Genomic DNA, 22,897 nt, shown 5'->3' with positions numbered 1-22,897 from the left:
TATGAAATTAAAGACAAAATTTAGTTTAGCAAAATAAGTTTATTTAGTAGTTTTTCAAATTATATTCATATTATATACATACTATTTCAAATTATATTCAAATTATATTCATATTACAACAAAAATGTTTATATAAATCCTATATTTTTTTATGAAATTGTTCAAAACAAATCGACACGCAAAGCGTTACTTTACATTTCTGGCAATATGTTCGCGGTTTTGACGTAGAGTTTCGATTTTGACATATTCGTTATTTTTCTCGTTTTGCTACAGTGTGGTTTTTACTATCATATCTAATGTCTTCAGAGATATTGCTTCTTGATGTACATGGAAGACTAAATGGACGACCTTTGCTTATTCTTACGTCATGTCCAATTTTTAGATATGAATAAGCTACTTGTCGCCTAAATTCTTTGATGAATATATATTTTTCCCTTATGTATTATGTTGTATAGCACGCACCGATTTACCATAGCCATATCTATCATTCGTGTAATAAGACACCAATACCATTTTTTTCCTCTTAGAGAGCTCGCAAACCAAAGCAATATCCCTACATCGCATAACATACATTGCGGAAAGATACGCACTGAGTGTCACATCTGGTTTTCGGTGAACGAAATTCCACCGAAAGTCACCGAAGATTCACCGAAAACCAGATGTGACACTCAGTGCGTATCTTTTCGCAATGCATGCCACATGCGATATAGGATATTGCTTCGGTATGCGAGCTCGCTTACAGATATGGTATTTTTCTTACAACCAGTCATGGTGATCCACGCCACCCATATATTGGAAATAGCGGATAGTTGGGAAATTTGTACTTTCTTTTTTTCCTTTTTACTTCATTGTTGAACTTGGCTGGTGAGAAAAACCGTTTCATAATTGGTTCCAATAAAAACACATTTACTGCATTGTTGTTGTCAAAGCACCAGCCATATGCACCTCAAGCCTTCTGTTCTAGGTATTTTTATTGTTTGGTAGGACACTTTGCAGTTCGGTTTTCTCTAATAATTTTCTCTAATAAATATTTTTGTCTCATCCTAGAATCGAAGAAAATAATTAGTTAGGTACTAAAAATGCCAATGTCGACTTTTTACACAAAATATATGATATTGCCCAGCGTCCTCATTTGAGGACGTATAATACTCTTATAATTTTTTTAACGTTTTTTACTGGGTAGTCATTTTTGTATTTTTTTGTGCAAGTTGTGGATTTAACCTAACTTACGCCTAACGATAGTGCTTCTACTAAACCACTAAGGTAGGCAATCACAAAATATTCACCCAGAAATTATTTTATCCCCACCTAAACAAACCGTCCTCAAACGAGGACGCTGGGCGCTAATGGGTTAATTTGCTCATCGCTTAACTTTTTGTTATAATTAAATGACGTGATAAACCTTGGTGAACGTTACTGCACCACAGCACGAGGCACCTATAGTGTGAATGAGCGACAGTTTTCACGTAACGTTACCGGTATGTGACGGGACGTTGACGTTCCGTAAAATGCGAATCGATCTTTAATTTCTACATGAAAAAGTGTAATAGACGCATTCTACCCATTGGCATATTAAGCGTAGACACGGCATACTCACCAAAAAAGAGTAACGCTGAAACAGCATGGAAACAGTCGATCGGTGGTCTAGTTATCTCTTTTAACCAAGCGATCCCGCGCATCTCACAGACAAAGATGGCTAGACCACTCAATCCTATGTCGGCGTTACACTTCGATGCATTGCGTGGCATATGACTAGCCAGGTCTATCCTTAACATGTCTCTGATTCTACCATCGTATAGGATACTGTCAAATTAAAAACGGAGGGCATGTAAACATTTGATTAGGTAGACATTAATTTAGCAACTTTTAATTATTATGTTGTTCTGAAGCTATTTCCTTGTGGCATTTTTATACTCAACTATTTTCAATGGGAAATAAGCCACAATTTTACCAAAAAAATGATTTTATTAACGTTTCGACGCCCAAGTCGGGTGTCGTTGTGAAAATACAAAATAATACTAAATTAAATAAAAATGTTGTTGCTTAGTAAAAAATTCTTCTAATAATTTATTTAATCTGACTCATTTATATCGGCAATTCAGACATTATTATACATTTTAAAATAGAAGACTTTAAAATGATATTGCCAATATTGATGAGCTGCGTTCCTGGGACGATATAAATGAGTCGGATTAAATAAATTATTAGAAGAATTTTTTACTAAGCAACAACATTTTTATTTAATTTAGTATTATTTTATATTTTGACAACGACACCCGACTTGGGCGTCGAAACGTTAATAAAATCATTTTTTTGATAAAATTGTGGCTTATTTCCCATTGAAAATAGTTGATTTTAATTATTATGTTCAAATTTAGTTGTACATAGTTTAAATCAAGAAAATTAAAAAAATATTGAGATGATTAGGCGTTTCTAAGCTTTTGTTTTATCTTTTGTACCTGACTACATAAAATCGAAAGTATTGTACACGGTTGAGTTCAACTGATATTCAATAAAGTTACAATTTGCAGGGTGTTCTATTTAAAAACCAAAGTGACTAATGATATCAGAAAAATGGTAAATCTGGCAACGTGTTATCAAATTTCAAGCCATTTAAGAGATTATTAGACGTTTCCAGACTTTTGATTCACTCTGTATATAATAACATTTTCCTAACGGCTTTTTTCAGATAAGCATGGAATTCTTCACATTCGAAAAATTCCAAAAATTCAGAAAGTTGTTTATGTTTCGTGTAACCCTAACGCAGCTTTTGAAAATTTTGTCGATTTTGGTAGATCAGAATCCAAGAAAGTACTTGGTGATCCGTTAGTACCCACTCGTGCCGTAGCCGTTGATTTGTTTCCATATACCAAACATTGTGAACTTGTTATAAGCTTTGAAAGGTGGAGTAAACTTAAGGAACAATTTATGAAAGAAAATGCCGAAAAGGAATTGCAGGACAAAGAACAAACTGATGAAGCTGATATGGTTCAGAGTAATCACGAGGAATTACAGAACAGAGAGCAAATTGGTGAAGCTGAAACGGTACAGAGTAATCACGAAGAAAATCAAAGCAATGAAGAACAACATCCTGTTGAACAAAAAATTTAACACTTATAATTGTTTTTTAGAAATTATATTATAAAATTGTTGACTTTCGTTTTATTTTTCCCTTTTCTTTAATGACGTCTATACTTAAACTAAAATTACTCAAATAAAAATTAAGACAACTCCAGAAAATTTTTAAAAATTTGGTGAATTCGGGAAAATGGTACCTAGAAAGCAAACCTCAAGGTTTGCAGCTAATCAGAATACGTAGCAAATATTGACGGCGAATCGTAAGCTAGCTCCAGTAATATCAGGAAAAGTATGGTAGGCCCATTCTTCGATAAAACAATAAAAATTAAATAACTAAAGCAATATATCACTCCAGAGCACCGAAAGATATACAGGGTGGTGAATTGGAAAACGGGCCATAGGAAACTCGATGTAAAATTCTAAACTGTTGAATTCCTGCTTCCCTAATTATTCTACATCAAAAGACATGAGAAATTATTTGTAGAGGATTGAAATCTTTATTGAAACCAATTGTTAAAATTATTGTTCTACGAATTTAACACATTCCAAAATTTTGTAAAATATAATAAATTTTATCAAAGTATTTGCCAAATTTATGCCACACACAGTGCAAGAATGTGTATAAGGTTGCCTTCGGTCACAATGAAATTATTATATTAACAATATTTTGAACCATAGATAAATAATATAGTATAGGGCTTTTCATTCACAGTCATTTGTTTCGAGCTTCTGTCATGTGTCACATAATATTACTATATCTACGTCATACGTTATTGGTATATACCAATGATACAAACCAAAGACGTACGACGTAGATATATTAAAATTATGTGACATATGACAGAAGCTCGAAAAAAATGACAATCGATGAAAAGCCCTATTACCGGAGTATAATAATAATATAGTATGTCCTCAGTTGAGGAGAAAGTAGTAATAATAAAGATGTTTTATTCAGTCAATAGTTTGCGTACTGTCAGAAATAGTAACGTGTGGCCTTACTTTTACGCACTTACTTAGGTATGGCAAATATATTCTATTTTTCAAAATTTTGCACTCTGTTTAAATCGTAGAACAATTTTAACTTTTGTTTTTAATACAGATTTTAATCCTCTACAAATAGTTTCTCATCAGTTTTGATGTAAAATAATTAGGGAAGCAGGAATTCAACAATTTAGAATTTTACATTGAGTTTCCTATGGCTCGTTTTCCAATTCACCACCCGGTATATAGAGCAATTGATGAAAGAACTAGAAATCTAAACCTATTCTATTCCATGTCTCGGTTGCTTTCGTGTTGACCGTTACTTCCGTTTGTCCCTCGCTAAATCCCGAATTGTCAATGTATTTCCTTCCCTCTGTACCAAGTTTCTGTTTAATGCTCAAATTTTTCTATAAGTTTTTGAAGTTATACTTCTTTAGGCACGAGGGTGAATTTTTACATTCCCTGGCGCATGCGCACACCGACAGTATGTTAGTCGTTACATCTTTATATTATAGCGCAAATAAGGTGTGCGTGAAAAGAATATATTATTAGTGATTTTAGTAAATATATTTATTCTAGACGAAGTAGTTTAAATAAATATATTTATTATAATTTTTGTATCTTTGGATTTGTCTTCCTCGGGAATAAGATATTTTATAATAATAGTAAGTATATTTAAAGTATTTTTGTATACTTCACTTGGTCTATTAAATTTGTCAGTATGTATGAGAAATCTTGTAACGTGTCAAAGCAAAGAGAGTATAGCACAGTGGTAGAGCGCGTGACCGGAGATCGAGAGGTCCCCGGTTCGAATTCCCGTGTGTTTTCTAATTTTTTTTATTTTTCTTATTGTTTTAATAAAAATTTTTGGAAAGTAGTAAGTAAAAATTAGTTTAATCTTTAAATAAAATGCAAATAACCAGTTGAAAGTATATTTATTTCGTTAAAATCATATATAATAGAAGTATACAATAATTTCTTACGTGCGTACAAAGTACACACACATTCTTTTTTTTTATTTATAAGTTGCACCTATATGCTCAAGCACAGTTTCTTTGCTTTTAAAAACTGCCAAAGGTCATTTTATGGACTTTACCTGCCACGGGATGCAGGTAGGCCAGTGATCAGTGTGCAAGTCTCTCCGGTCTATTTTAAAATCCTGTTTTTATGGCGGTGATGAGTTTGCACTATCTACCAGTGGATTTATGCTAATTGGTGATGAGTTTACGTGTACCAAAAAGGACAAAATATGTTTCCCCATTCTGTCTTTCATTTTAGATTTGGAAGCACTGTAGTAATGTCACCCTCACATCCTGTAGATATTCCTAGTGCCTTTCTGTAATTCTCCCAAGCCATATCTTGTCTAGTTATGGTTATGCCGAACAAGTCTTGGCCTTTGTTCTCCTTTACCTTAACTTATTTTATGTCTTTAGCCAGATTCATTACCGCATCAAAATTATCTGCGTCTCCTTCCTCGATAGGAGTCACATATGTCACCGTTGTGTTTAATGTGCTTCTTCCTCTCCTAGATTAAGATGTATTAAGGAAGTAGTCCTTACTACTTTTACATTCCTTTATTGTTCTGCTCAAGCCAGTATGGCATTCAACTCATTGCGCGGTATAGTTATCCTGCTGTTATAATTATATCTTTGTCCCTGTTAGAGCTATTTTTCTTTTTGCGATTTTAGTTATTCTGTATCCTGTTTTAGGTCACTCTTCTTCAGCTTCAGCATATCTTACACACTTCTCCTTTTTATCCCTTTTTATAGGGTGGCAATAATGTTTATATCTTTCTTGATATCTCCTTCATTCGCTTGCCTCCCCATTTCTTTCATCTTCACTGTGCTTATTCACTGGAGTTTTCTTTACACGACTGCATCTTGCCATTCATTCGATTCGTTGACTTGTACAGCTTCTGAATCATCTTTATTTCCACCTTTGTGGTTAAGTATTCTTTTGTCATGTCCACTAATAAATGTTCTTGATGTTTTATATATTTCTTACATAGTGCCTGTCGTCAACGGTAATCCTCAACTTTCCTTATCATTTTTTCCTTGAGTAACCTCCAAGATCAAGACCTCCGCTTTTGCTACCCAATATTTTCTGTTTCTATTTTCATTTTTACTGCCGTTTCCTCATCAGCAGGTCTTACCGTTAGGTTGTGTCTATTGTTTTTTCTATTTACAATACCGTCCTACGACATTGGGAAGTTGTTTTTATTCGGCTGGGCAGTGCTCCCTTACCCAGCTAAGGCTTTTCACTCCTCGTGCGTTCACCTTGTTCACTAGAGCACCCTTCGATGGTGACTACCGTGTAGCCATTCATCCCCTGGTCACGGTGGCTGATAAACCTACGAGTAAACCACAATTTACTCCTATTAAATTGTCATGATTTTCTCCGGTAGCAGTAGCCACAGCGACGCTTGTACACCACGATGTTTTTCAGTATTGCTGTTACTCTACACTGTGCTGTGGGGATGATGGAATGGATAAAAAATGGGTACGGAGTGGATGATGCTCGATGCTCTCTGATGAACTCGGAGTTCAGGTCTGATGTATGTTTGAATGTCCTGCATGGTCGTTGACGATTTGGTGACTGAGCAAACTTAGAAGGTGGTAGTGAGGGCCTTGCTTTTCGCTAGGGCGCCGAACGAGAGTTGGATTATTATTGGTTTCATCGGTCGTGCTCCCCCACATTAGTAGAAACCAAGACCAATTACTTGGCCCCTCCACCACGTCGAAGTCATTCCACAGCCCAGCAAGGTTAATATTTATAATACGGTATTATGCAAAAGTATGGAATAAATTTCACTATTTCAGAAACAGACGACTTTAAAAAACCTTAAAACACGTCAATTTTAATTTTTAAATGTCGTCTGGTTTCGAAATAATTAATGTATTCAATACTTTGGCATCATACTTAACTACCTACCAATAAGTACATAATAAGTGAATAATTTTGCTTAACCCTCTGTTTCTCTTCTTCTAGACTATGTCATCCTGTTTCTTCTGTTACAGAGTCTGCTGCGATCCGGAGCTCCAGCTCTCGTACCATCGTTTTTTTGGGTCTTCCTATGGGTGGCTTGGTGTTAGGCTTCTGTGTTTTCGCCCATTTCGCCATACGTTCAGGATCCATCCGATTTACGTGGTCTCATCTCCACATGCGTCGTCGTGCTCTTGTCCATCTCACTACGTCTTGAACGCCTTAGCTCTCTCAATGTGTCTTCGTTGCGTATTCTATCTCTGAGTGTGATGCCTCTTATATGGATCTTAGGGTTTTCATCTCTGTTGTTCTTATTATTTGTTTCGTCTTTGTTGTCTCGGCCCTTGTCTCAGCTGCGTATGTCAGTTAAGTACGGGTCTAACACATGTCTTATAAATGCGGATTTTGCTTTCGGTGCTTATATATTTTATTCCGCCAGATTATATCCCTCAGGACACCAGATATTCTCGCTGCTTTCGTTGCCTCCGTTTCTGAAATAATTAATTTATTCCAAACTTTTGCATCATACTGTATAAAATTCAAATGTTTGATACCACAATGTATGCAACTTCTTCTTCTTCTCTTCATTTGAATGGCCTTAGCTGCCAGGGCTATCCGGCCAGGATCCGTGAATATAGACTTGAATATTCAAGAGCCGTACCTGAGGTACATCTGGGCTTAAGCTCATAGCTCCTGAATCTGAAATATTAAGAGATAAAAAAAAACTTTGTAATTGTTTATAAGTTCCATAACTAAAGTTCTACTATTAATGGTCTAGTTCTAGTACTACCACGCAAAACCGCACTAAGCACAAAGCACATGCATTGCAAGCAAGCATAAAGTCATAAAGTTTTTAAGCAAGCTACACACGAGTCATTGTTGATGTTAAAAACTTTTGCACTGCGATTAATGTCTTTGAGTTTAAATTTTTAAACAACACATCAGTTAATGTCGGATCACCTTGTAGTTCCCTTCTAAGCAACTGGGACTCTCTTTGGAACCTAGTACATTCCAATAAAACATGTTGTAAAGTTCCTACACTGCCACATAAACACTGGTTTGAATTCACTACCTTCAATCTAAATAAATGTACAGGAACACTACAATGTCCACTTCTCATACGACACATTTGTGTGATTATACCTCTCCCCAGGTTGGGAAATTTTGTAAACCATGCCTTTTTATATGGTACTGTAACTTGTGAGCAATAAGTAATTCCTTTTGCCTGTCCTATTTGTTGGAATCGATTTTCCCAACCGATCCATAGGTTTTCTTTATATTTCATTTGAAAATCTTTAAAGGAGGCCTTTGGTTCTCCACTAATGGGCAGCTTTCTTCCAAGATTCGCAAGATGGTCAGCTCTATCATTCCCAATAATTCCAGTGTGACTTGGAATCCATGCAAATTTAATTTCTCTATGTTGTTCATCAAATTCACATAGTTTTTGTTTTAGTTGGAGAGTTTGTGAGTCTATTGCCGCCTTGTAGCTTGATCTTGTGATTTTTTCTGGAGCACTCTTAGAATCACTACAGATGAGGCACTTTGTAAAATTATTCTGTTGGATTAACTCTAATGCTTTTTTAATGGCAAATACTTCTGCTGAGCAAATTGAATTAGCGGAGGGTAATCTTGCTGTTAACTGTGTTCTCTCGTTAAGGTATATCCCAATACCTACATTACCTTGTTTATCTTTGGATCCATCTGTGAAAATAAGTTTATGCTTTCCGACCAGTTATTGAGGTACCATTCCATAAACTTGGTTTGGTTATTTGCTTCTTTGCCCATATTGACAGTTTCATAAGCCATAGGAGAAATCTGAATATTAAGTGGAAAGGAGTGACAAGGAAATAAGGAGCTATGTGCTACCTCATGAATTTCATGTAAAGTATTCTGGAAAGCAGCCAGTATTGGTGGGAAATATTTTCTTCTCCAAAAACTAAAGTAACCCAGAAAGACATTGTGAAATTGCTCAATTGAGGCATATATTGGGTTGTCATAGGCTACTACTTTTAAAATGAATTTAGATGCTAGCCATATTCTTCTGAGATCTAACGGTGTTTCTCCACACTCTGACAAAATTATATGAACTGGAGAAGACCTCATAAATCCCCCCACCACTCTAAGAGCTCTATACTGAACCTTATCCAATTTTGCAAGTAGAGAACGTGCACAACCTCCCAGAAAAATGGATCCATAGTCAAGATGTGATCTAATGTATGCCTTATATAGAGTGAGTAAAGTTGCAGGATGTGCTCCCCACCAAGTTCGACACAAACAACGAATAATATTGACTCCACTGGAAGCCCTCAATGCCATCTTTTCAATTTGACTTCTCCAAGAAAGGGAACTATCTAGAATAACTCCCAAATGAGAAACTTCTTGTTTCCAATCTAAACGTGTGTTATTCACTGATATTAGTAAATTCGGAATATTATTCCTATTTCTATCAAAAAAAATTGCTTGACTCTTGCTAGATGACAGACACATTCCCATATCATGAAGTTTATTAGAAATACTTTCTACTGTACCATTCAATTTTTCCACAACATCCACCCAGCTGTTGCCGGAGCAATAGAGGGCAACAGCGTCTGCATACTGAGTAATTAGAACATCCTCTGGAACACAAAATGAAATTATATTGATGACAATATTAAATAGTACTGGACTCAAAGGGGAACCCTGAGGAAGGCCCACATTGGTAGTTCTTGGTCCTAGCAGATTTAAGGAAATAGGATCACGAACAGACACCAAACGATTAGTCAATAAATGTTTAACCAATTCAATAAGTAACCATGGCAAATTGAGATCTCCCAAAGCGTCCAATAATTGGATGATTGACACTTTATCATATGCAGAAGAAATGTCTAACATAACAGCAGCTGCTGGTTTCCTTTTTGAGATATTCATTGAGATTTCATTGACCAGATGAATTATGTTTTCAGACACCCCTCTACCTTTACGAAAGCCAGTCTGGAAAGGCGATAGGATCATAAAATGTTCTACATACCAATCTAACCTTATTTTTATCATGTTCTCTAAAAGTTTACTAACACACGATGATAAAACGATTGGTCTCCAGCCCGAAAGACAATTTATATTTTTATTGGGTTTGGGAATTAAACACACTGTTTGTGATTTCCATTGAGTGGGAATATGCATTCCCTCCTTTAAACATAAATTGAAAAATTTTAACAGGAACTTGATGGCTGACTCTGGAAGATGTTGCAACATAGAAAATGTTATACCATCCTGGCCCGGCACAGTATCCTTTCGTTCAACCAAAACCAATGAAAGTTCGTTTAAAGTGAAGAGTTCACACTCGATAGTATTAGATTTCACTGGGTGAGACGCAATGTCCTCAAATACAGGTGGAGTCAATGAACAAAGCATTTCCTCCCCTAACGATGAATTACTAGGAGTTCTAACTGAGGCTTTAGTGAAAGCCTTATGGAAACTTCTCACTTTTCTCCACATTACTGATATTGGAGTATCAGGTGAAATTGTGGAACAAAACACAACAAATGATTTTTTCTTTTTGGATTTAAGTTCTTTTTTACAATGTGCCCTAATTTTTTTAAAATTAATGAAGTTTTCTAAAGAAGGTACCTGTTTGAACTTCTTGACTGCCTCCCTCTTTGATTTAATTAAAACTGAACACTCTTCATCCCACCAAGGTAATTGTGGTTTATGGAATCTAACACGCTTTTTCTTAGGGATGAACCTGTTTGCTGCGTCTAATATTAGGTTTTGAAAATCTGTGTAAGACTCATTAGGGATGTTGTTAATGTTAGACTCAATATATTGGTTGAATTGTTCCCAATTGGCTTTTTTCACATTAAAGATACTGCGATCTTGAAGAGGGTCATTTCCTTGGGGACTATTTCTATCCTGCCCGTAACACACTACAAAAGGAAAGTGATCACTTGCTCCTATCTCTGGAAAAACTTCCCAGAGGCAGTCCACAGCCAAACCTGGAGATGCTATAGCTACGTCAGGGACACTGTTTGAGTCAGGCGGTGAGATTCTTGTCGCCTCACCCGTATTGAGAAAACACAAGTTATCCTCCTCCAAAAGATCTGCAAGACGATTACCGTTCGGATTGTTAGATGATGAACCCCATAAAGAATGTTGGCAATTCAAGTCACTTATGAAGAAAAACGGTTTATCACACATTTGAACCAATTCTCTAAAGATCTCCTTACGAAAACGAACATCTGGTGTCTTATACGATCCTATAATAAAAAAATTTTCAAATTTGATAATGATAGCCTGCCATTTTTCAGGCAAGTGAATATGTGAAATGTCTATCCTATCAGCTGCCAGAGACTGATGAATAAGTACAGCTATTCCACCCCATCCATCAATCCTATCATCCCTATAGCAGTAAAAATTGGGAATATGCAAGTGCTGTGAAAATTTCAGATGTGTTTCATTTAGAAGAATGATATTAACATCGTATTCGTTAAGAAACACCATTAGATCTTGCTTATTGTTAAAGAAACCATTAATATTCCAATGCAAAATATTAAATATCATAACTATATATATAATTTGTTACTATTATTATTTTTTTTTATTTTTAATATAAAAAATAATATATTATATTATCTGTAAGAAATAAATGAAAATTCAGTCAACACTACTTTTACTAAAATTAGATGTATTATGTGACTCATCAAAACCTGCAAAATCCATATTATTATCAGAGGTTAAATCAACGTTTTTTGAAAATACACTATCCTGAGAATGTACACGATTGCTTGTTAATGAGAGTGCAAAACTTGGGCCTTGTGATCCCGTATACTTTTGTGAATCATTTAATTTGTTTAAAATCGGTAATCTAGGTAAATTTCTGCTTAGATCCTCATTTAATAGAGCTTTATGCGCCTCTTTGTCATAACTAATGTCTTTAAGAATTACTTTATTTTTCCTTTTAACTGGGACCACATGACTTTGACTCTGGAAATGGGGAGTGGAGGATGGGGATTTTTGAAGTGCTTGAGTAAATGCTCTGGGTGAGCTGGATAGTAAAGAAGGAAAATCCCTACTTCTCCTCTGAAACATTCTCGAATTCTCTGGCTTTTCCTTAATTGGGGGAAACAGCTTGGCAGCTTCAAAAAAGGTGAGATCTTGGAAGACCATTACTTCATTTATCTTTTTCTGTCTTTCGAATTCTTTGCAAATTTTATTTGTGGCAAGGTGATCAAGATCGCAGTATAGGCATTTTGGTACAGAAACTGTGCAGCTTTGTACTGTATGTTCATCGGAACATTTCGGGCATCTTGCTTTTCCCCTGCACTGTCTTTGTGAGTGCCCAAATCTTAGGCATTTGAAGCATTGCTGTACAGGAGGGATGTATGGATCTACTGTTACCAAGTTTGAATATATGATTATTTCTTTAGGGGGAGTTCTTACGTCAAAGAGTAGTTGTACAGTTCCTGTTGGAATGTATGTAACGGTCCCACTGCTATCTAAAACTCTTCTGTTAAGTCTTCTGGCCGATATAATTTTCACGTTTTTTTGTAATTTACTGTCGTTAACTATGTTTTCCATTGAAATATTTATACTTACATCTCTAATAATACCCCTTGATGTTAGCATTTTTTGAGGTATATAAGCAAGAAATCCTTTCTCAAGGATTTCTGTACTATTTAGTACCATATTTGCCTGTTTGGAGGTGTTAAAAATTACTCCAATTCTATTCATGCCTTTTCTACTAATTTCTTTAATTCCAGTCGTACCCATTGTATGAAATACTTTCCCAATATCCATAGGATGGATATTTCCTGCTTTTCCCTTGTCACTCTCTATCATAATAAGGAATGGGCCGAAGTCAGTGTCCTTGTATTCAACTTTTCTTCTACTAATATTTTCAATCCTAGATGATAAGTTATTAACTTCTGTTAACATGATCTGATCGTTTTGGAATTTATTTTTTAAAGCACAGAGTTCTTTTTCTATTAAATTAATGTTATTTTTATGTCTCGGGGCTAGCATGTGTATGGAATTTAAAAAATTTTGCGAGTTCAATGAAAGCAAAGCATAGATCCCGCCCCCTTTGTCAGGGGGGCCGGGAGAGTTAGTGTCCATCTCCTAAGCCAGCCTCTACTCTACTATACTACTGCTACTATGATTATATAAAGGCAAAACTTACAGAAAAGTCCTTAGTATTTCTAATTCACTACTAACGTATTATCCCGTTTTAACTTTTAAATTAACTACTAAATTAATGTTCAAACACTAACTAACTATATCTACAGTATAATTACTTAATTTATAACAATTTTAACGCGATGATTTAAGATTTTTCTAAAAAATAAAACTTGACGTCTATCCTTCAAGTCGAAACCAAAAGAAATGTATGCAACTATTTATACAGAAGTCACGAAAATCTGGAATCTGGAGTGTCAATTTTAGACAGGGAAAGAAACTGTAATATGTCAGACATCAAGAAATCAAGAGCAAAAACAAAACAGAATATTTTTGTGATGCAAAATGAACAAACCTTCAAATGGTGAAAGATGATTGACAGAAAACGCAGAAAGTTAAATGTAATTTGTAAAAAAGTATATTTGATATGTAAATATTGTTTTGATAATTGTAAATATTAAGTTGTAACAGTACTGTGATATTTGTAATGGCTGATGAGGGGTCAGATCAAGAAGTTCGAAAAACCCTTCATATGATCCAATCTATGATTGATGTTTCTGCTCAACGTTTAGAAGGACTGAGAACACAATGTGCTACAAGTGCAGAACTAACTCAACAAGAAATACGAACCCTAGAGGTAATGCTTCTTACCAAACTGTTGCTTTGATATGAATATCCTGTATAAATTAGTTACTTTAATTGATGTTTTCATATACTCACAACAGCCTTTCCCAATATTGCATTCATTGATTCGAACGTTCTCCTTACTTTTGCTGTTTAAGTTTAGAATTGTACTTGTCGTATCGTATTTGTTTTATTAGCAAATAAAAAGGAAGTACCATATTTATGTATAGATACCTTGTCAAAATTATGCAAGTTAGTCATAATACAAATACAGAAAGTTTAATCTGATCTTTAAAAAGCTCCTCTCCTTATTTGACTTGTAAATACTAGTTTGATTTTAAATATCAATGTTTATTATGGAAGAAGTATGTCTATAAAGAACTTATGATTAAAACAATTGAATCAGTCGTTTCTGAAACCCTACATGTTCAAAAAAGCAAAGTTGTGGAAAGGGACAAACCACCACCATCCAACCTACACCATCTCAGGGTTGCTGTGTTTTTCTTGATACACAAAAAATTTCTCCACTCTGTAGGGTCATTTAGAACATTAAATCGGGTTTTTCATTTTAGAAAAAACTGTTTTTCTTGAAACATGTGACTCTGTATCTAAAGGCGGTGCCAGACATACGGTATTTGGCAAATACTGAACAAGTGCTTGCTATTTGCCTATTAGTGTGGAGGGGTTGCTTGCTATTTGGCATTTACCAATTTTAGTGCTTGTCGAATATTTGTCGTGTTCCCTTATGTTGTCGATCTTTTCAACACTTCAAAGTAAACAAATATTCGCTGTGGTGAATCTCGAACAAATCTCGAATATCGATGGCTTAGTGTGAAAACCTCGTATCTCATTAAATTACAATTTTACAGGAGAGGCAAAAAACTGATTTTTTGCATAATATAATCTAAAAACAAAAACTACTGTTACGTATTTTAATTTGAGCACATTGAGACAAATATTTGATCTTGGCTGAGAGCTGAAAGTGTTAAATGTTGCTATTAAATTGAAAAATACAAATATTAACTATGAAAAACACGTAAATATCCTTGCAGTATATAGAGCCTTTGCCCAAGTAACTATGATAACCTCGTATATCTTGATATACGTGTTTTTCATCTAAAATGAGGTTGTGTTCATGATTATTTACGAGGTTTTCATTTTTCATAGCTTATTGCACATCTCCAAATACTAGGTTGATACAGTACAAATCTTTTGATTTAAGGTTTATAAAATGTTTTTTTATGCCGGACCTTTTGTTGTTTACAAAAAAACATTTCTCCAAGTCGAATTTCTTAAACAAACACTCCAAATTAAGTGCCAAATTCTTGGTTATAAATATACGTGGTATTCACACTAAATCAAGAGGGCAATTGATATACGTGGTTTCTTTTTTCGGCTGTAGAAAAAAGTCTGGTGTATTTGGATTTTTTCTAACAGTTGTAAATCGTGAGATACAAGGTTTTCAAATTAAAACCACCAAAATGTCATTTTCAAAAAAAAATGAGATACGAGGTTTCCACACTAAGCCATCGATATGTGGTGCAAGGTGCTTGCCGTTTAATGACACTTTCATGAGCACTCAAATATTTGATATTTAGCAAGCACTTGTTCAGTAATTGCCAAATACCGCATATCTGGCGCCGCCTTAAGGATAGTAAAAATGCAAAAAAACAAAAATCGATTTTTTTGGACCTATCAGGTTTCTGAAACAACTGATTCAATTGTTTGTAAACAAAATAATGTTTTAATGTGTGCTAATTGATAACATTAAACATGATAATATTCCAAATGCTGATTTAAATTCACTGATAGTCCTATTGATATAATCTCAGAAAGTTCATTGACAAACGTAATCTAACATTTATCTTCCACGTGTAGTTCTTATACTACGTGTTAAATAATAGGTCCTCCTGTTTTGTTTTTCTTTACAATTCTTAGTAGAGTGTATTATTTCAAAGGAAGATATTATATATAATGAAAAATTATAGTTATTAAGGTACCAAGGGTATTATAAGGATAATAACGCTTGAGGTCAATGGTGTATATATCGAGGGATGTACGTTGAACGAAAGCGTTATTATCTATAATACCCGTGGTGCCTTCAACGTTTAATGTCTGACTAAATTATTGCAAAAAATTTGAATGAATTTTGAATTATTAGTTTTTAAATAAGTACATTTACCAGCAATAGTCGTAACGTAATTGTGGTAACTATAGTTATACATAGGTTATTATTTGTCAACTTGACAGTATTTAAGTAACTAGTTATTTAAATTTAATGCCCTAGGGCGTTATTTTTCAAAATAATGCCCTAGGGCATTATATTATAATTAACTGACTTCGAAATCATGACATTATTTGTCAAATAATATACCAGTCAGACATTAAATTATTTAACACATTAATCACCATGTTGGACATATTTGGCCAACACGAATAATGCTTATTAGGCTACGTCGCTCATATATGTCAGACAAAATACACGAAAATATACATGTGCTCCCAGAATTTTTTTTAAAACTATCTCTGGTGATCAATGTGTTAATTAATATTGTTTTAATAACTAAGTTAATTAATCATTGTTTCAAAATATAATTTACCTACTTGTTTTATACATATAAATTGATAGCAGTGCATAGATCATAAGAAATTTGAAATAAATTGATTTTTGACATTTGACCTTGAATATTTTTCTTCATAAACATCTACTTGGACCTTTAATGGAATTTAAACTGCTGAAACAAATTAAGAACTATCAGATTTTTACAGAAATTCTCATTTAACCCATTAATGTGTCCCTGGAAACAGTGTTAAATATTCTGTTTAAGTGGGATTAAATCACAATTTGTTGTACTAAAAATTTAATTTTATATTGTTTGTTATTGACAATCTCAACTTCCACTCTGGAAATTGTTTTCAAAAATATTTAATAAAAATTGTTTATACACCTGTTTGATTTATATTGTTAGCTGTCCAAATTGATAATCAATTTGGAGTCAAACCTGTGGTTTGTGGTTAGTGGATTCAAACAAAATTTGTGGTCATTGTCATGAAATTGGAAACTTTAATTTTAATTTGTTCTCATAAATATCCCAAAATGACTGTGAAGCAGGAATAAATTGTTTTCTCTGCAAGTCTTGAAGCCGAGCTATAAAATATTTGAACTGCACTAGTTCATCTTAAATTTCAGGTTCAATATCATCAGGATAGTTTTCATGTAGTTTTGAAGCACATTCCTTTATTTGAGTATCAGTCAGTTTTGGAAAAGCACAAAACACTAAATAAATAAAATTCACTGACTCATACGCTGTCAACCTACTATTCAGCTCAGTAATTAGCTTATCCAAAAGTGGTAGATATGTTTTAATCTTTAACTTTTCTCCACCCTGTAGAAAAACTTCATTGGAATTGGCATCATAATGTAGTTTCCTTGCTCGCTTTCATCTACTCTTGTCGGAATATTCTGTAGGTTGCAGGCCTTGTTCGCGATTGTTCCTAGTACCTAAGCAAAATTATCTTTTTGGGATTTTAAGAACTAAGTGAATTTAGAAGCTGAACTGAAATTTGGAGTTAATCTCTTCTCTCTGTAAATATTTACTGACAGCATTGATGGGTTCTAAATGTGTTGACAAAACTCATTATTATGAATGTTTCTTTTTTTGATATTTCTATCAACAAACACTTAGTCTCATGAACTATTTCAACTTTTTGATTAATATCTTCAGCAAGAGTATGAAGAGCATATTTGAAGGTGTTGTAACCTTTAGACATAGCTCTTGGTGCATCAGAACTTCCCAACAGTGGGTAGAGTGGTAGAGGCTTAAAAAAAGTTGTACACAGACTTAACAAAAATGTTGTTTTGAAGCTTAAAAGACTTAAGAAACCTAAAATACGATATTGCTCCAACGCAACTTTCAGTACTAGTGTGCAGCACTAGGAATGTAAATTACAAATTAGTTAATCTTAAATAAATGAGCCTGGAGACCATTGTATTTGCCTGACATGTAGCAAAAGGCATGGGTTGGTAGAGAGGGTAGGGAGGGGTACTGACTCAGTTGTTCCTCTTGCTCTTACTACTTTTCTACGAAACTGTGCAGACCGACAGGCAGTAGTACTGTTCCTTCTGCCAAACAGCATTCGTTAGGCATTTATTCTAAAATAGGCTTTCTATGTGAACAAAAGTATGCATCTTAATGTCCATCATCACTTTTATGGTATTGTAGGATATTTGAATTTTTCAACATAGTATGATATATACTTTTTATTTAATTCTAATTATTATTTTTTCGTTTTGGGACCTGTGAGGCTCCCTTTGTGGCCGAGGCCCCTAGGCAATGGCCTACTTTGCCTAATGGTTAATCTGGCACTGGTAAAAAGAACCTAATGATCAACAATAACAAATTGCTGACCAGCGTGAATCATTATGAATGCAATAATACAATGATCATTATATCTTCTTCTCAGTTCAACTAAGCTTATTAATATTTAAGAATTAGGAATTATAAATTAAATATAATTATATTGTAAGGCTTTTAGTTAATACTTAAGGGTGAATTATTCTAATACACAGAGATTAAACATTAACCCAGGTGTAAAAATAGATGACGATTTTTTAAATCTTACTTTTTTATTAATAATACTATGTAGTTCTAATATAATTGTTTTTTAGGGCAAGCTTATTACAATGTTCTCAGAACAGCTAGTGATAAAATTAAAATTGAAAAAAGGTTGTGAAGAACATATACCCTCACTGACACAATGGTTACAAGTGGTTGGTTTAGATAAATCAAGCATACTTGTTCTCTGTCAAAGGATCGCCTCAGTTGAAGAACTTCAAGAGAAGTCAGATAATGAATTAAAAGTTATTTTAAATGATAAAAGTTCCAAACCTGAAGAATTAAATAAATTATGCAGGGCTTTACACAATTTGAAAAGATATGTAGGTAAGTAAAGAATAAATAGTTTTGAAAGGGATTTACTAGTTTTATTAATGTTGAATGGAAATAATAACACATAAAGGGAAAAATAGAATTACATATTACCATTTTAACTTTCAAATTTGAATTTGTTACTGTTTGTTTATTATGAGTAAAAATTATTTTAAAGCATTTGAAGAGTGGATAGATATAAGGGGCAAGTGACAAAAAGACACAATCGAGAAAAATGAGTGTTTACCAGGAAACGGAATACTATATTTAACAGCAGACGCTATCTGTTGAATTTATTTAGAGCTGTTTCCAATGCAACTGTCACTTGGCCCATAATACAGGTTAACGGCATTGTTGCATGGCATAGACCATTATAATTGAAAAAAGAGAAATATTGATTTTTTGTCACTTGGCCCGTTATATATATCCACTATTCAGTGTGAGTATACAGTAGACTCCCTCTATAACAAGAACTGAAATGGCGTACTAATTACCTCGTTATAAGCGGATCTCTTTATATCTGGTTCTTCACGAAATGAGCTTCTTCACCACTAAAATGTTTTGATGCCTCTTACGTAGTTTATTAGATGTCGTTGGTTGACCTTAACAATAAGACTTTGCCATCATAAATTGTAAATTTCCTACAATATTCAATATCGGTCGATAGATAAACAGGAAGTTTATTACATGCGGTGGAGATTATTACAGCACTGGCCTTGAAAGGCACACAGATGTTGGGCATTTCTGTATACAGGCAGTTGGGGTATTTATTTATAGCTATTACTATGCTAAAACAGGTAAAACATTCACGTAAAGGTGCATAAAACAGGTAAAGAAACACATTCTTCGATTTCATTTTTCCTCGTTATAACCAAATATGCCCAGTTATAGAGGTGTTACAGCTCAATAGCAATTTTATTGGACATCTAGTGTACCTCGTTATAAGCGAAACCTCATAATATCCGTGTTCGTTATAGAGAGAGTCTGCTGTACTATAGCCATGTCAATAAACACCTAAACCACATCCTATAGACAAATTTCACAAATTCTAAAATATTTAAAATAAGAAACCACTAAATTAGTCACATCTTCCAAGATTGGTTCTATAAAAAGTTCATTCCTGATGTAGTCTTATTTGAAGAAAGAAAAGTTGCCACAAATGTGCTTCTTCTGAATAATGACTGACGATGGATATTTCTTTTGTTTTTTTCCAACCAATGTTAAATTGCACTCAACATGTGAATCAGGTTATTATTGAGACAATGAAACGCCTCTACTGAAGAGAATTTATGATGAACTTGGATAAAGATTTGGGTACCATTCATTATCATGGATGCAATTTTTATGGTGGCAAATACATAGAGTCAAGTGAGAGAAAAGACTTGAAAAAAAGAATGTGTGTGTACTTTGTACGCACGTAAGAAGATATTCTTCTATTATATAGGTAATTTCAACGAAGTAAATATACTTAACAGGTTATTTGTATTTTATTTAAAAATTAAACTAACTTTCTTATCTACCACTTTCAAAAAATTTTTATTAAAACAACCAAAAATAAAAAAAAATATGAATCGCCCAGGATTTGAACCCGCGTCATTTCAATCTCGGAGCTATCGCCCTAGCAACTACACCAGCGAGGTCCTTCTAATTTACATGTAAGTTTCGGATATAATTACACAACACGGCGACAAATAGTGTAAATATTTTATTATTTTACTACAGAGAAACACAAATCCAAAAGCACAAGAATTATAATAAATAATACATTTACTAACAACACTAATATATTCTTTTAATGGCTTATTTGCACGGATACAGATACATAAACACCTATCTTGAAAGATTAGCAAGGAACTACATACTGTCTGTGTGCGCAGGCGCGCAGATTTATGTACAATTTTACCCTCAATCGAATCGCGCCTAAAGAAGAATATCTTCAAAAACTTTTTACAAAATATTAATGCTAGAGAAAGATGAAGGCATCATGATATATGAGGATAAAGAAACTACCATAGCTGAACTAACTGCATTAGTCTACCACGCCAATGAGTTTATGAAAGTCATGAAAAATGTTAGAAATCGAGGTTGAGGTGTGGACACAGTGTGAGAAAGATGGGCAAAAATGGGTTATCAGCTTCTCATTAACGATATTTTCGAACTTGTTTTGAATCAGTCCGGTACGTCACAATTTATTTCCTTATTCAACTGAAAATGAGAGTAAAGATGAAGAAAATAGTGGGATGGTATCGATCAAAAATGGAGGCTGAGGAAGAGACGGTTTACTTGGAAACAACACGTCTCCCAACTACAAAGAAATTGTAGCAAACAAATGATTTTATTCAATAAAATTAACGATTGTCTAATGTAGATTATAATCCATTGTTTTTTTTATGAAATTTTGCAGTGTAAGTATTTTATATACAGGGTGGTTGATTAGTGGGGTAAAGCTCAATAGATCCGGTATAGTAATAGATAGCAATAAAAGTTAATAACAAGAATTGTAGCAAACTTTGAGCTTCACATTACAAAATTAGTTAGCATGTTACAGGGTGTTCGATAACAAAGCGGCAGACCAAACTTATGTTTTTTTAAACACCCTATATTTTATTTTATATTCGAAATCCTGTTAACTTCTCCATCACCAAAATATAAAGGTTTGTTATGTTATACAGGGTATTTACAAAGTTACAACCAATTTTATATGAAAATCGTAACAAGTTCGACTACCTGTATAAATAAGAATACGCACAACAGCAATGGTTTATTGATGCCATATTTTTTGTGTATTGTCAAAATTTTCAAAAATGATTGGTATTGCTCATTTTCTTTATATCAAATACAGGGTGAGTCAAAACGCAAGTACATTATTTTCTCACTAATTTTAAATAGAACACCCTGTATTTTATATCACTATTGAAAAGTACCATTCTTCTTCTTCTTCTTCTACGGCACTACAGCCCAAATTGAGCCTTGGCCTCCTTTATTTTTTGCCTCCGCCCTTGCCTGTCTGTGGCTGCTCTTCTCCATACACAGACTCCTAAAAGGGCTTGTGCGTCACTGTTTACTGTGTCTTCCCAGCGCTTTCGTGGCTTCCCAACCGGTCTCTTTCCTTGCATTCTAGCATTCAGTGCTCGTTTTGGTAGCATATCCTCTCCCATTCTTATCACATGTCCGGCCCACTGCAATCTTTGTATTCTAATGAAGTCTGACAGGGGCGTTTCCTTATAAAGTTGATAAAACTCGTTGTTGTATCGACTTCTGAAGATTCCGTTTTCCCTCACAGGTCCTAGTATTCTCCTAAGTACTTTCCTTTCGAATGTGTCGAGTTTGTTTTTGGATGTTGTTTTCACCCAATTTTGAAAAAATGTGAAAACTTTGTATTATCCACGTCCGTCTGTCCGTCCGTCTGTCTGTAATCACAACTCCTCCGTCATTATACTAGGTAGAATGACAAGTGAGGTGTCAAATGAAAGCTGATAATCCAAGGATGGTACTAAAGGTGAGAAATTTGACCTAAACTATCTGTCCGTCGGTCTGTCCGACCGCGAATATAACTCCTCCGTCATTATACCAGGTAGAATGACAAATGAGGTGTCAAATAGAAGCTTATAATCCAAGGATGGTACTAAAGGTGAGAAATTTGACTTAGGCTGTCTGTTCGTCGGTCCGTCCGACCGCGAATATAACTCCTCCGTCATTATACCAGGTAGAATGACAAATGAGGTGGCAAATGAAAGCTTATATTCCAAGGATGGTACTAAAGGTGAGAAATTTGACTTAGGCCGTCTGTCAGTCGGTCCGTCCGACCGCGAATATAGCTCCTCCGTCATTATACCAGGTAGAATGACAAATGAGGTGTCAAATAGAAGCTTATAATCCAAGGATGATACTAAAGGTGAGAAATTTGACTTAGGCTGTCTGTCCGTCGGTCCGTCCGACCGCGAATATAACTCCTCCGTCATTATACCAGGTAGAATGACAAATGAGATGTCGAAAGCTTATAATCGAAGGATGGTACTAAAGGTAAGAAATTTAACTTAGGCTGTCTCCGTCGGTCCGTCCGACCGCGAATATAGCTCCTCCGTCATTATACCAGGTAGAATGACAAATGAGGTGTCAAATGGAAGCTTATAATCCAAGGATGGTACTAAAAG

The 22,897-nt window shown here is 34.4% G+C and overlaps 2 protein-coding genes across 3 annotated transcripts in view; both read left to right on the top strand.

Moving 5' to 3' along the window:
• LOC126884636 (tRNA (uracil-5-)-methyltransferase homolog A) overlaps positions 1–3,152 on the top strand; it is a 51,933-nt gene extending 48,781 nt beyond the window's left edge. For both annotated transcript variants that reach the window (XM_050650700.1, XM_050650699.1), the window contains exon 9: positions 2,690–3,152. In XM_050650700.1, coding sequence (XP_050506657.1) covers positions 2,690–3,111 — 422 coding nt within the window. In that variant the 3' untranslated portion in view covers positions 3,112–3,152. The remainder of the gene's footprint in view (positions 1–2,689) is intronic.
• Positions 3,153–13,462: 10,310 nt separating this feature from the next.
• The window catches only part of LOC126884634 (kinase suppressor of Ras 2), a 76,816-nt gene continuing 67,381 nt past the window's right edge, over positions 13,463–22,897 (top strand). Inside the window, exons 1-2 of the mRNA XM_050650693.1 lie at positions 13,463–13,828; positions 18,485–18,758. Of these exons, the coding sequence (XP_050506650.1) occupies positions 13,679–13,828; positions 18,485–18,758 (424 nt within the window). The 5' untranslated portion in view covers positions 13,463–13,678. The remainder of the gene's footprint in view (positions 13,829–18,484; positions 18,759–22,897) is intronic.

The sequence above is a fragment of the Diabrotica virgifera genome, chromosome 5, assembly GCF_917563875.1.
Source record: "Diabrotica virgifera virgifera chromosome 5, PGI_DIABVI_V3a".
Lineage (NCBI taxonomy): Eukaryota > Metazoa > Arthropoda > Insecta > Coleoptera > Chrysomelidae > Diabrotica > Diabrotica virgifera.
This window is presented reverse-complemented; position numbering and strand designations above follow the sequence as displayed.